Below are 14,701 nucleotides of genomic sequence, written 5' to 3'. Positions count from 1 at the left end.
TAATGGCTGTGATGTCCATACAATACTAATACATATTCAAACATATTTTATTGATTCATTAATCTTCAGTAACCAAATGTAGGAACACAGAGTGCAAGGCAGAAAAACTCCCTATATAAGCTGTCAATCCATCACATAACATGCATGCACACATTCACATCTACAGACAATTTAAAAACTAAAATGTGGAAAGCCAGGAAGCTGTGAGGAACCAGTACTGTACATTGGGGCATTTCTTTGAACTACATAACTGTTTTTTTTACAACATAGGACACTACTTTTAAAAGTTGTGTTATATGTGTGGATGTAGAAGATACAAGTTAATTTGATGGAACTTTAGATAATAAGGGGAGGTAACTGGTTACATCCATTGTTTTAGACTGAGGGGGATGTGCTAGTGTATATATTTTTACATTACCAGATACTAGCATATGCTATAGCATAGATAATAGTAAACGCACATTAAAACTAGCTTTACATCGTACACTTTCTTGCCTGATTTTCACAGCCAGCTTTTATATTACAAAAGTAATATTTGTTGTTTTATTTAAATGTGTCATTTAAAAGCCACCAATTGCAAGGAGACATAGGATTATGCAGAATTCGCTGGACAGATGCACATACAGTAGCAGCAATGATGAAATAGAAACATGCTAATTATGCATATTCCCTCAGGCATCCTTTGAACAATGTTTGTTTATGCAATCCCATTTTCTGCATAAGCTTGAATCACACTAAATTGATAAAATACACAGAATATATTTTTTTTCTTTCATGAGAAAATCTTCTTCATATAATCTGACATGAAAGAACTTACTTTTGTTTGTATTCTGTTATAGAATTCAGACATGATTTCCTAATGTGCGACACACATTTAATTACAGTCCAAATCTGGCTTCCCATTCCGGGCATATTGCTTTCCTTTGCTTTGGACACCCAACCAGCTGCTGTGTCCCAACTCAGTCAAAATGTTTTTTATCCACCTCTGTTTATGACTAGATCACTATACAGTGTTTATTTCAGGAGGTTATAATGTGGGGCAGGGAGAATTGACAGGCAGACACAGGTAAGCCGATCATGCTCTGTAGCTATTAGACTGATAATCATCTTCATTATGTCACATAGGGATAGCAGGATTAGGTTGTGGAAATGTTTAAGTAGTCTTGCTAAGGAGTAACAGCAGCAAATGTGTTACAGCTGTAACCTTAAAGTTTTTGGTTATGACTAGCAATATAGCCTAAGTTTTACATTTGCACTGAATCTGTTCATAGACATTAGTTATACTTTGTAAACGAATATAAGTTTGCCATGGAAAATGAGTAATCACTCTGATGATAAGCATCATTGACATGAGCCTCTCTAGTCATGGCATTTGACAAACAGGAGTCTCATCATTGCTCTTGACTCAAGTGACTTTCTGTCCATTCATATCCCAGTGCTCGAATTATCACTGATTAAATCAGTGGCTTTTGTTCTGTTGACTACATATTTGGCTTAACATTCAAGCTGTTTAAATTGAAAATTTTAACCAATTTAAAATGCAGTCTTCTCTACAGTGTAATGTAGAGCTCAGATAAGCTCAAATAAAAACTCAGATACTGATTTATAATTAAGAAGTCTGGCACAAAATCAGAATTCCAGTTTATCTCAAAAATATTAGAGTTGATGTCAGGTGTCTGTGCAAGTCACTTGAGTTTTCCAGTGGCAGGCCATGCATTTGGGCCTTCAGTGGGGACTTTCCCAACTTAATCCACTTCTTAATACCACCACTATTAAGTCGCATTTATACAAACCATCAATACTATACAAAACGTGATATAACAATGCGTGGCATTACATAGAGAGGCATTTTGCATATGGAGTGTGAATACCATTTTTACTAATTCGATCTCCAAGCCTCTACACTACAACCGCAACTGTGCCACCTACATCATTTGGAGCATTTCAAAATCAATATTTGTCTAATAACATGACAAAAACATAAAATTTTTTAATAAAATGCAACCTATTCCCCAGAGATTCATACTCATAATGCATACTCACATAATTTGCACCGCTCCTCAGAGGCTGTAAGTGTCTGGTGGTACCGGTCGTAGGCACTGGTCTGAAAGTGGCTAACGGACTGAGACAAGCTAGCTAGCTTCACCTCTCATCACAATGTCTAGCTTTTCTTGAAAATGTATTTTTAAGTATGTCCGAGATTCAATAAATTTCTCTTTCTCCGTCAGCCATTGTGGGCATAAAAAAGTCTAACTCAGATGTATTAATGTGTGCAGAGCGATACAGATGTGTTTTGCTAGTCGAACTTGGCTGTAACAGTTTCCCTCTGACCAACCAATCAGAGTACGAAAAAATGCTGACGCTATTCTGGGCTAGCTAGCTGAAATCTGATTGGTTAAAGAAACAGACCCATTGCTAATATTGTCTAAGGTACAACAGCCAGCACTACTGAATCTAAAGGCCCTGGGCAGATTAGATTGACATGGCAGCACATAGAGGCTGAAATCTGATTGGACATTCGCATACACGTACTGGAGGCAGTGCAGACGAGAAACGCTACAAAATAAAGAGAATAAACTGTTGGTAATAAATTAATACAATTTCATAAAACAAATATTAAAATTTAGGTTGTAAATGTAGGTCATTGCTTCTGATAGTGTTTAGGCCAGCAAAAAAAAAGTCCTTGCTAGCCCTGACGGCCCAACACTGGAGTTTTTCCTATGTCAACCTTGGCAAACCATGTCTTTTTGAACCGTGTTTTTAGCACAGGCATCTTGTCACGCTGGAAGAGTCCACTGGAAGATAGTTGGAACTCTTAGTTCAAGTCAAGTTGACTCATAATGCTATGGCATATAAACATCTTATACTATTTTGCGTTTCCAAATTTGAGGCAGCAACTTGGAGAGGGCCCACATAATGTCTATGATGTCTATAGAGTGCTAATACATATTCAAACATATTTGAGGATTGATTCATTCATTAATCTTCAGTAACCAAATGTAGGAACACTGTATGCAAGGCAGGAATACTCCCTGTATGAGCTGCCAATCCATCACATAACATGCATGGACACATACGTATAGTAGATTGAGTATACAAATCTTGCAAAGATCTTCTTATTCTTATTTTTATTCTTCTTCCGGCTGAGAGTTCTGAACTCCACAATATAAAAAAACCTAGACTAAGGATTTATTCAGGAAGCAGTGAGGAACCAGGACATTGAGGCATTTCTTTAAACTACAAAAATGTTTTTTTACAACCCCATACTGCATGTGACTTATTTGGTCATCAGTACACATGATTGAGTCTTGTAGCCACAGAAAAAAAATAATTATATTTTTCACAACAGACCATTATTCATTACTGATACATAATTTCTTGACCCTCATTTAAAAAAATGACCCTCATTTTGCTTCTTTTTGCTGCTCAGGCAAAATTGAAGCAGAGACAGCGCAGAGTGGACACAGTGCGGTAGAGGTAAGTAGCCACTGTTGTTGCAGGTAAGTCCCTGCACATTTTTTTTGTACACAGAAGTGCAGTATAGTTCAGGTTGTTTTGCACTTAGTTAACAGTCTATTGCATTTAGTAACTAGGGCACAGCAGCTATAGCCTGTATCTCAGTTGGGGTTCGAAGGAACCACAGCCACATGATCCTTCAGACCATCCACCGTCCCTTCAGTGCATATCAGATCAAATTGCCCCTAGGGCCAAAGTAAAAGGAAATCCAATGGAGGTCAAACTCATACATATAGTACTCATTGCTTAGGTCTTTTAGCAGTTGTACTTTTGGAGAAAGAACGCTGGGGTACTTTGGAGTAAAGACATAAAGGATAAAGTGATGTCTTTTGGTGAAAGTGTGATTGCTGTAAGCATTCGAGAGAAGAAAGAATTTGCAGGTTAATATGCAACCCTGCATGTGATCTTTCTGCTTCTTTTTGTGGCATTGCTTTGAAGTATGGAAGTGCGAAGAGAGGGAGCAAGACAAAGACAGTACATGTCGTTGGGTAGGTGTGTGTGTGTGTGTGTGTGTGTGTGTGTGTGTGTGTGTGTGGTGCTCCCATGTCAACGTCCAAATTAGAGTGTGTGTTAACACTTACATTAATATGAGCAGTCACAATCTCATCTCCAACATCTCAGAGGACATATTAAACATCCCTCTGTAAAAACAAACCCGGTTTGAACTACATTACCCAGTGGATTGTGCATTTAGAGTGTGATCTTAGCTCTACTTGACTCTGGGCTGGATGTCTGTGTGTCTGTGTGTATGTATGTGTGTGGGAACACACAAGCAAATCCACACTGAGCCAGTGTAACGTCGGATGAATGTTTAAGTAGAACTCTGCACCTTTTCACTGTGGCTTTGATTAATGGCTGCTTCTATCTGGACAGGCTCCTAGGATAAAAGTAATTACCATGCATTAAATACTTTATTCTGATCATACACAGAGGATATTGAGGTGAAGCGATATGCCGCAGATGTGCGCTACCAGACTGGGATTTGGTTAAGTGGCATTGCAGACAGCCATCTCTGGCCCTGGCATGTCAGCTTTTTGCCAAGATTATCAAAGTGACGGTGTGAGCTGTGTGGTGTGTAAATGCCAAACCTCCCCAGAGGGACAGGGTGCTGTTGGAGCACGTTGCAACATAGACGGAGGGGGTCAGCATTAAAGCTAGCAGCTTCTTAGAGAGAGGATATGTGTGTGCATGAAGGGTGTGTGTAAGATGGAACCTAAAACATTAAAAGCTCGTTCTTTTTGTTCTCTGTAAATACTAACACTTCTAATACAGCAGTTCACACAGTCCCCCAATAATATTGGCACCCTCTGTGAATATGAGCTGTGAACAATTTTCTTTATTGTTTAATATTTAACGTTTTGTCATATCACCTGGATATCAAACATTTGCAAATACATAAAAAAAACCACTTTGTTAAATGTATGGGTGTCAAAATTATTGATTATTGACAATCATTTGAATCTAATCTAATCTAATCTAATTTAGTCAGGGCACCCTTTTTTTAGTCAGCTCCCTCCATGTGAATATAATTGCAGCCTTTTTTCTCATTCAATGTAATATTAATGGAGGGCACTGTATGTGTCATAATTATGTTGAATAATAAGGAATACAAATATAATAATAATAATATTAATAAGTATATATTATATCTAAATGCTATAGTAAGAGTATAGTAGTCAAACAATTACAGTTATACTTAAGTGTTTATGTGATTATAACTGTGCTGATCAATTATCAAGCCTGATAGGAAGTTCAGAAGGTCCTTAGTTGATTCATTTTCTATAAGATCAAAGCTTTAGGTTAAAGCTATGCAAGGCAAATTACAGTTTTATATGTATGTATGTATGTATGTATGTATGTATGTATGTGTATATGTAGAATATATTGCTTGGCTTGGTTTAATATGTTACCCTTGGCCAGGGATATTAATGCCAGATGCTCCATATAATCGGATTATATGTAATATATATGTGTAACCATTGATACAATTGCGTTTTCTGTGAGGATATGTTGATTTAGCATTTGTGGCATACATTTCATTATATAGATATAATAATCATAAACTATAGAGTGTAAAGAGAGTAGAGAGCAATAGAAACAATTAATACATTGAAAAATCTGTGACAGATGGAAAAAGCAATATAGATAGAAGGCAAAATTAGGAGCATTATTCATAACAGTTATTTAATGCATAATCCTAACCATGCATATAAATCGCTCCTAGTTTTTGTGTGGGAAAACATTTTTTTAATTCAATTCTATTGCATTTGTATAGCACTCTCAACAACAGGCATTGTTACAAAGCAGCTTTACTGAAATCTGAATACAAATATAAATCCCTAATGAGCTAGCCAGAAGCAATAATGGTAAGGAAAAACTCCCTGATATGCAAAAAAAAAAACCTTGAACTGAGCCAGATTTAAAATGGATTCCTTCATCTTCTGGGGGATACCGGATGCAAATTATAATGATGATCATTTTAGCTCAGAAACTGGATTTTTGGGGCATTTTCCCATCATTCTCATTTTTAATATTGCTTTCTCCGTTGAGATGTTAATGGACTTGCTTGTGGTGCTTTGTTAATGTTGTTTTAATTCCAGTATCTCCATGCTAAGTATGCTGCAATTGCTGTAATGATGATAATGTATTCTAGCAAGCCTATGCAGGATAAAGGATCACTTCAAGTAGAATAAACACTGCAGTTTGCATAGAGTGTGTGTGTGTGTGTGTGTGTGTGTGTGTGTGTGTCTGTGTGTATGTGTGTGTGTGTGTAGTTTGGTTAGGAATATACCAATTGTTTTAGAAAGGTTCTCTCACTCTATAAAGAAGTCACCTTTATACAAGACTTAATCTTGATATTTTTAATAATATTATGTGTTATATTAGATCCTTATGAATTCGAAGGCAGAGGTAAATTTTTCATTAAGCCAATTGTGGCTTGGCAGCATGCTAGAAAATTGTTAATCAGAAAATGTTGGCCTTTTAAGAGACTCAATGTGTGTTCGGCATAGTATCAGTCAGCCAGAAACAAAGAGTACAGGACAAGTCCCTGAAGAGCTTTACCCTGTCTGCCAAGATGAAAGAACACAGGTAATCTTGAGAACGTTTCACAGCTTTCCACACCAATTCTCTGGACAGGCCGACACACCGTCAGTCATTCACCCGGCAAGTCTCCAGCAAGTCTCCAGCAATCAGTGTAATGTGTTCTCTCAGGATTTAGGTAGCATTTAATAATCAACATGTGTTGTTATGGAGTGGGTCAATTCAGTCCTAGTGTTCATGAGTACAATTTTTAAGTCTCTTTAATCACTCATATCAGTGCAGTCACAAAATTGATTCTGAAATATTCAGTTTAATGTGGATCTCTATTAAAAGTAATATAAATAAGTAACACATGAAGGAAAAGACTATGGAAGTCCTAAGATGCCATTCTTTATGATATTATCTATATCTCGATAAAGTTTTCTTGTTCTCATGCGGGCGAGTGGACGAGGTCCGACGCTCATGCACTTGCCTGCTGCCACAAATGGTTATGGTTATTGCAATGATGCTGCAAAATGCTTTTATGCCAAATACACAGAAAAATAAAGACTGATCAGAAGGAAACAGATTTTGTTATTTTGAGATCATGAGAAAACAAGAAAGAAAAAAATATTAAAATGCATGGCCTCAGGACTTTCAGAAAGTAGCATTGCAACATAAAAAATATATATTCATATTTATAATCCAGCATAAAATAAATATGTGGCTCATTTTTTTTTATATCTATAAAATAATATTTATAAAAAATATATTGTGTACTGTGTAGCAAATTGGAAAATTATGAACGTGATGGTACAAAAACGAATTGTATCTCCAATGCAGGAACAAATTATTTGCTATGTAATGGGTTAAAGAAAAATGTTTTAGCATTTTAGCATTTAAGTGTTTATTACAAAAAATCTATCATAATTAGCTTACATAAAACTATTGCTTTCTAACCAGGATTACCTATTTTGGAAAAAAAGAAATTTGTCTTCAATTAATATTTGCTTTGTTATAGTTAGGCTGTTTTGTGGATGTTTGACGACGTGTCAGTCTCTCCTGATATGTTTTTTTCTGTGATTCAGTTATTTGTGTATATGTGGTATTGTGTGACAAATAATATTGCACCCAGAGTGGTATTTGATGATAGAGATGGGTAACAATGTCAAGCTGTAAAGTGTAGTCAGGTGTGTTGAAGCTTATTGTTTGCTGGAGGCATAGTAGGTATTGTAACTGAACTATGAAATCAAGGCATGCATTTGGACATACTGTATGTCTTCTGTGGTGTAGATGTTTGTCCCCTTTACTTGCCCCATTTCCTTGATTGACCTCCTATTTTTACCCCAATTTGTCCCTCAACCCCTCCATGTAGATGTACGTTCCACATGACCCCTGTGATGTTGGTGTGGTTGCCAAGAGAGACACAAGGGCCCTCAGTGTCCTCTTAACCACCAGCATTTCTACACCCACGTGCACAGCGACACACTCACAACCTTTCCACCTCGTTATGATGACCTGAGTTCAGACCTCCACTTCCCTCCTCACTCTAAGGAGATGTTCCGCACCCTGAGTCCCACCCCCACGCATGTCTGTTGTGATGTGTTTTTCACCAGAGGGCTAATGGCCGTAGAAGGAGGACAGTCTTATAACATGTGATGCTGTCTCTGGCTGTTTTCTAAACTAGGTGTCAATTCACAACAGGCTTCAGACGTACCAGCTCAGTGCAGTGCCATCCCCAGAGAGCGCCGCCCTTCTTAACCAGCGGGGGGAGCTGTGCCAGGCGCCGTGTGCCAGCCCTGCACCCTCGTACCCTCAGCAGCGGCCTGACACGCTCATCCAGTGCCAGCAGATTGTGAAGGTCATCGTGCTGGACAAAGGCGGTCACGGGCATGTTGAGCCCCTCCTCGGTCAGAGCCCCACCCACCAGCTTATCTCGTCACCTGATGGGGGTGGAGCCCAGCGGGAAAAGGATGGGTCTCAGCCTCCGCTACCTCCGCCTCCTCCACCATACAACCACCCTCATCAGTACATCCCCCCTGACCCTCGCTTATCGCTGCATAGGACCCTGAGTGGCTCTCGAAGTATAGTGTAGAGCTTAAAAAAATACCTAAAGCTGAAAAAATATATAGATAACCTCCACGTGCTTACCATTTGTGTATATATGTAAACATACAGAGAAATATTAATGAAAGAAGAAAACAAATACACATATAAATACGTATATTTACGGTTAACTAATAAAAAAAATAAAATAAGTATGTACTTTATTAACTTTGCAAATATGTGATAAAAAAAAAAAACCAATGTGAAAAGAAGATTTACTTGATTCCAGCTGATTTTGAAAAACAAAATGTAGTTTTAAAATATTTCTTTGTCACTTTGGACTCTGACAGGTCAACACCAGTCATTATTTGGAAGAATTTCACTGCTATTTTTAGAGCTAAATGAGAAAAGGAATTAATCAAAATACTAAAAAAGCAGCCAAAATGACAACCTGTCTCTGAGCTAGGTCTCATTTATTTTAGTCTTTTATTAACTTACTGTAAAACCTATTGTGTGTATGTGTGAGCACCAGACTGATGAGTGACATGTGCCAAAATATGAAAAGAAAATAATTGAATACATTGTAACTGCAATATCTTTTCTCAAACTCTGTATGTGGTCCATATCATGCTCCTTTTTTAAAATGGGGACGTATTATGTTATTGCTCTACATTTCAGATAAAACCCTTGATTGTCCTGCTTTTAGCCAAACCTTGAAACTTTGCATCTGCTATTGCTCTTTTGCTCAGGAACTCTAGAACGTATATGAACATGTAGCATCTCAGAACGTAGGTGGCAGTAATAAAGAGGACTTTTTAATCCCGGCTTCCCTTTTTGCACACATGGATATCTGCTTGGCATTCTGTGATCCGATTTGAAAAACAACAGCATAATGACTCTGACTGTTTCCTTGACACAGATTTCTTCTCCATCATCTGCACTTACTGGATATATTGAACCCTTGCATCTATTGGACCTGAAGTTCACTTAGCGTCATGTTCGTTTTCCCTCAGTATAACTCTGTTCACTCTTTTGATGTAACATTTAAAAAGAGATTTTTGAGACAAAACACTTGAATGTTAATGTTTGTTTCCTGTTTGTTTAGTCCCATTTGAGATGGATGTGGAATTGGGAGTTTTTTGCTTGTTTTTTCAACCTATATAAATATAATTTTCTGGGTCTGGACGGGGTGTTAAATGGTAAATGTTAAGTTTTTGATCTGTCCACATTTCTGACATGTCATTGTCTGCCAAGTCTATAATTGTATTAATCACTATCAATTTGTCTTAAATAGGTATTCGTTTTAGCTTCCCTATTCTCCTATCCAGCAAAGAATTTGGTTTATTATTATGGTGCTGCTGTTCAGAGCTCCCTATCTGATCCAGTCCCCCGTGTTTTCATTCCAAATGCATTTCCATGCTTGGTATTGGAAATGAGAGCAAGCGATCTCTTTGGAGCTTGTCTGTAGTCAGAGTTGATTTACTGGACCTGACTTGTTGATTGGATAGCATCAGACTGCCTATTCCCATCTCCGCTACCTATCACCACTGCTCCCTGTCTCTCTCTCTCTCTCTCTCTCTCTCTCTCTCTCTCTCTCTCTCTCTCTCTCAACCCTCAAAAACAAGGTACTTAATGGACCTCTGTCCTATATCAAGGAGAACTCTATCCTCTCTTACTTCACCTGGTTTGAAGTTAAGGACTAAAAATGTTCTAAAATGGAGGCTTAAAAAAAGTTGACGTAGTCTCTGCAGCCTTCTAATCATAACGTTCCCAAAAGTCAAGCTGCTTCGTCCCTGCGTATGAAATATTGAATGAATGACATTCATTATTCACGAGGTAAAAATCTCCTAATAAACTCTGCACAACTCTTTGCTTTTCTGAGTGTATAGTGCCTGAAAGATATAACCACGCTATATGTGCTTATAGGGTATAAGATGTTTAGATAGTGTCAAAGCAACTACAGCCAAAGGCTACAATGCTAATGCTAGCTCTGGGTTTGACTGACACAGAAAGGGCTAGTACACTGAGTAGCTGCCTTCAAATAACACTGACATCTGCATCGGGCTAGCAGGGTGTGCATATGGGGCTCTGACATAAGAACCATGTTTTTTCCCAGTTGCTTTGACCCATTTTCTTCTTCATCTGTGTTATCTACATGCTATTGAAATAAACATTTCTGTATAGACACTTGAAGTTCAGGAGTGGCTTTTTTTGTAATTTTTTTTTTTAAATGCTCACATTCCGCATACTAATCTGGATTAGTTTGTTCGTCCATAGATTGTTATTGATTTGACACTGTATTTTTTGTTAATTTGGGGACGATATATTGTGTTCATGCTTTACAAATGATTTACTACCTAAAAATCTTTCCAGGTTTGATTAAATCTAGATACAGTATATTATGAGAAAATCTTGGATTTTCTGTTGTAGACTGTAACAACTATATAGACAATCTATCGCTGTGAGTCTATACCACAACAATTGTGTATTATTGTGCTCTTCATCTGAGCTTTTTACTGGGAATGCTGCCCCCTAGTGGACAACCATGCTGCATTTTAAAAGGACAAAAATATTTATCCTATAGTATCCTATCCTATGTATCCTATAGGACATCCCTGCAGTGGTGAACAGTATTGAAGTAAATGTAATTACTGTACTTGAGTAGCTTTTTTGCATATCTGTACTTTACTGAAGGATTTCAATTTAGGGAGACTTTTACTTTAACTTTACTACATTTTAAAGTAATAAGTACAAGTACAAGTATATTGTACTTTTTACTCAACTACATAATACTACTAAATTATTTGTTTCTTTTTATTTATGAGTGGACTTTTAACTGTTCAAGCATGCAGCAAGCCACAAATCAGGGTAGAGTGCTCTTGTTTTCATTACCGCTTTGTGGTATCTACTTAGACTAACATACAGTTCAACATCAGTTTCCTTTCAGGAACTCGAGCTGCATCGCAGCGCTTTGGGAACGCTTCTGCATTGTTCATGCTCTGAGAACTTCTGACTGTGTGTTCTTCCTTGCCCCCTTTAGATTAAACAGTTTCTGCTTAACACCCCTTGTTCGGAAACGCAGTAGGTGCGGTCGTCGACAAGTTCCAGGAGGCCAAAAAGCAGTCGGCAGCGTTTCAGAGGTATCGCCATCACGCCCAAGGGGCCGTTCGGGGAGTGCAGTCCCAACCCGTTGCCGGGCAACACAAAGTCCAGAAAAAATGTCCAGAAACAAAGCTTCTGATCGTTTTAACCGGGTGTGTCAAACTCTGGTGGGGCCCGAGAAGGCTCTGGTCCTGGAACAGGAAGTACGCATTCTCCTAAGGAAGGAGGCAATCAAGGTGGTCTCTCCTTTACTCAAAGAGTCCGGATTCTACAGCCAGTACTTTGTGGTTCCGAAGAAGGATGGGGTTGTGTCTGATTCTAGATCTACACCCTCTGAACCACTTGCTTATGAGGCTCAGGTTCAGTATGCTCACTCTCAAGCAGGTCGTGTCTCAGATCGGGTTTGAGGACTGGTTTGTCACAATAGATCTAAAGGACGCATACTTCCACATATCCACCATTCCTGCTCATAGGAGGTGTCTAAGGTTTGCTTTCAGGGCGAAGCTTACCAATATCGGGTCCTCCCGTTCGACGTTGGCACTCTCACCCCGCACCTTCACAAAATGTATGGATGCGGCTTTGACCCCACTAAGGCTTCAGGGCATCCGCATTCTGAACTATATCAACGATTAGTTGATATTAGCTCAATTAGAGCTTCTCGCAGTCCAGCATCCAGATGTTGTTCTCCCCTGTATGAAGGAGCTGGGGTTAAGACTAAACACCAAATCAAATCAAATCAAACTTTGTCACATACACATACATACAGAGAACAACATGCAGTGAAATGCTTTGTACCACTGTCCAACATTTAAACATAAAAAGGAATAGAATTAAGGATAAAAAAATATAAGGTTGATAAATAAAAAGTATAAACTATAGAAAATATATGAAAATATATGCATATACATGAATGAGTATGGCATATATTGGAAGTACAAATTAGTGATTTAGTGATTGTCCTTAAAGTGTCTATGTGCAGTATGGTGAGATATAAGGTGGCACTGTGCTGTTCAAGAGTTAAAGTTTCATAGTGCAAAAAAAAAAAATAATTGTGCAGAAATGAGTGACAATGGAGAGGAAGGTCCAGTACTAGATTCTGGAAGTTTCCTGGTTTAAACTCTGAATTGCCTGCGGGAAGAAGCTCCTCCGCATTCTCTATGTGAAAAGTGCCTTGGGAGCTCCTTGTCATCACGTAATGCTAACAACAGATGCATCATGGAGCGGTCATGAGTGGCCAATCCGCTCAAGGTTGGTGAAACAGGCTTCATCTCACATCGCACATAAACTGCCTGGAGATGCTTGCCATGTTTCTGGCTCTAAAGCACTTTCCTAAAGACCTAAGGGATCGCCATGTTCTGGTCTGTATAGACAACACACTGGTGGTCTCTTACATTAACCACCAGGGGGGTCTTCGATCTCGCCCCTATATAGGCTGGCACGGCAGATCCTCCTGTGGTCCCAGAGGAAACTGCTCTCATTGAGGGCTGTTTACATCCCGGGATACTAACGGCATTTTGAGGCAAGGGCTAAGGCCCGGGGAATGGAAGGTCCACCCCGAGGTGGTGGAGCAGATATGGCAGAGGTTTTACAGAGCACAGGTGAATCTTTTCATGACATCGCACTGTCCCCTCTGGTTCCTGGGGCTGGACGCCATGGTGCAGACGTGGCCGATGCTACGCCTGTACGCCTTCCTCCCTATCATGCTGCTCCCAGGAGTTCTGGAGAGAGTTCACCAGGATGGAGTCTGTCTTTTCCTGGTGGCACTTTGATAGCCGGGCAGACCAAATTCCTCCCAGGAGGGATCTTCTCTCGCAGGTTTGCTCTTTTTATGAGGAGGTTGTATGCCGCTAAATGACGCTTGTTCTCTGTGTGGTGCAAGCACCACCAGTTGGACCCAGTTAGTTCTGTGCTGGAGTTCCTGCAGGAACAGTTTGCCACAGGGTTGGCTCCTTTGACCCTGAAGGGTTACGTGTCCACTATCACGGCTTATTGTGCTCCGCTTGGGTGCCCGCGGTTCCCCCACTACCTGTCATGCTGCAGTCATTCTTTTCTCTTCCCTTTCCTTTTCACTAGGAGAAACAAAACCGACTGTACACGTACATTCACAGGACGAGTCCGTGGAGGTAGTTGGAGCAGCTGTTTGTTTGCTATGGCCTCTATAGAAAAGGGCTTTCCTGCCAACAAGCAGACTCTCAGTAGGTTGATTGTGGGTGCTATTTCATCTTCATATGAGTCCTCTGGTCTCCCCGCTTCTTTCACTGCATGCGCGTCACCGGTGACGTTGCATCTTGCTATTGGCTGGATTACACACGTGATTCAGAGCGTGAACAATGTTCCCAAAGGGGGAACGTTCCCTCAGGGAACTAGGGTTACTTGAAAAAAAAACTTAAAAGAAGGTTTTAGGCTCTTAATAATTTTGATTGATATCAATCAGTGTTTGACTCGTTAATACTATTAATAGATCGGTTTCACATAAACTGAGTTGATTAACCCCTTGCAGTTTTTCAAAATTTGGGTAAAAAATATAATTTTCTCAAATCTTCTCTAAATACATACAGTATGTTATGGAGATCAAAACCAACAAAAATGTGTACTTAGTTTTGTTCTATCAAGATTCAAAGTGGAGATATGAATTTGTAGAAGATCTGAGTATGTCACATTTTTCTGTAAGGGGTTAAACAAGAGTCTAAAAATGATAATAGGAACATTATAGACATAATAAATCATAGTACTTTGGATACTTAAGTACATCTAAAGGCAAATACTTTTGTACTTTTACTCAAGTGAAAATCTTTCCTACTGTATCTCTACTTTAACTCAAGCACATGGTTTGTGTGCTTCAGCCACCAATGCATCCTAGTCTTATCATAATATAAACTAAAGGTAAAATATTGTAAAAGATCGGTTCAAAACATACTTTTAAATCCTTTGATGAGAAAACAGGAATTGCACACCAAATTTGTTTTAGAGTTTTGTAGAGTTTGTATGTACTGTATGCTGTGAGTTTCCTCATGGT

The 14,701-nt window shown here is 38.9% G+C and overlaps 1 protein-coding gene across 3 annotated transcripts in view; it reads left to right on the top strand.

Moving 5' to 3' along the window:
• Positions 1 to 10,770, top strand: part of iqsec3a (IQ motif and Sec7 domain ArfGEF 3a) — a 132,100-nt gene extending 121,330 nt beyond the window's left edge. For 2 of the 3 annotated variants that reach the window (XM_046873294.1, XM_046873293.1), the window contains exons 13-14: positions 3,431 to 3,477; positions 8,225 to 10,770. In XM_046873294.1, coding sequence (XP_046729250.1) covers positions 3,431 to 3,477; positions 8,225 to 8,632 — 455 coding nt within the window. In that variant the 3' untranslated portion in view covers positions 8,633 to 10,770. The remainder of the gene's footprint in view (positions 1 to 3,430; positions 3,478 to 8,224) is intronic. The other variant, XM_046873295.1, reaches the window with a different exon arrangement.
• Positions 10,771 to 14,701: the final 3,931 nt, after the last annotated feature.

Source organism: Silurus meridionalis, chromosome 18, assembly GCF_014805685.1.
Source record: "Silurus meridionalis isolate SWU-2019-XX chromosome 18, ASM1480568v1, whole genome shotgun sequence".
Lineage (NCBI taxonomy): Eukaryota > Metazoa > Chordata > Actinopteri > Siluriformes > Siluridae > Silurus > Silurus meridionalis.
The sequence above is the reverse complement of the archived record's forward strand: the minus strand, read 5'-3'. Positions and strand labels throughout refer to the sequence as shown.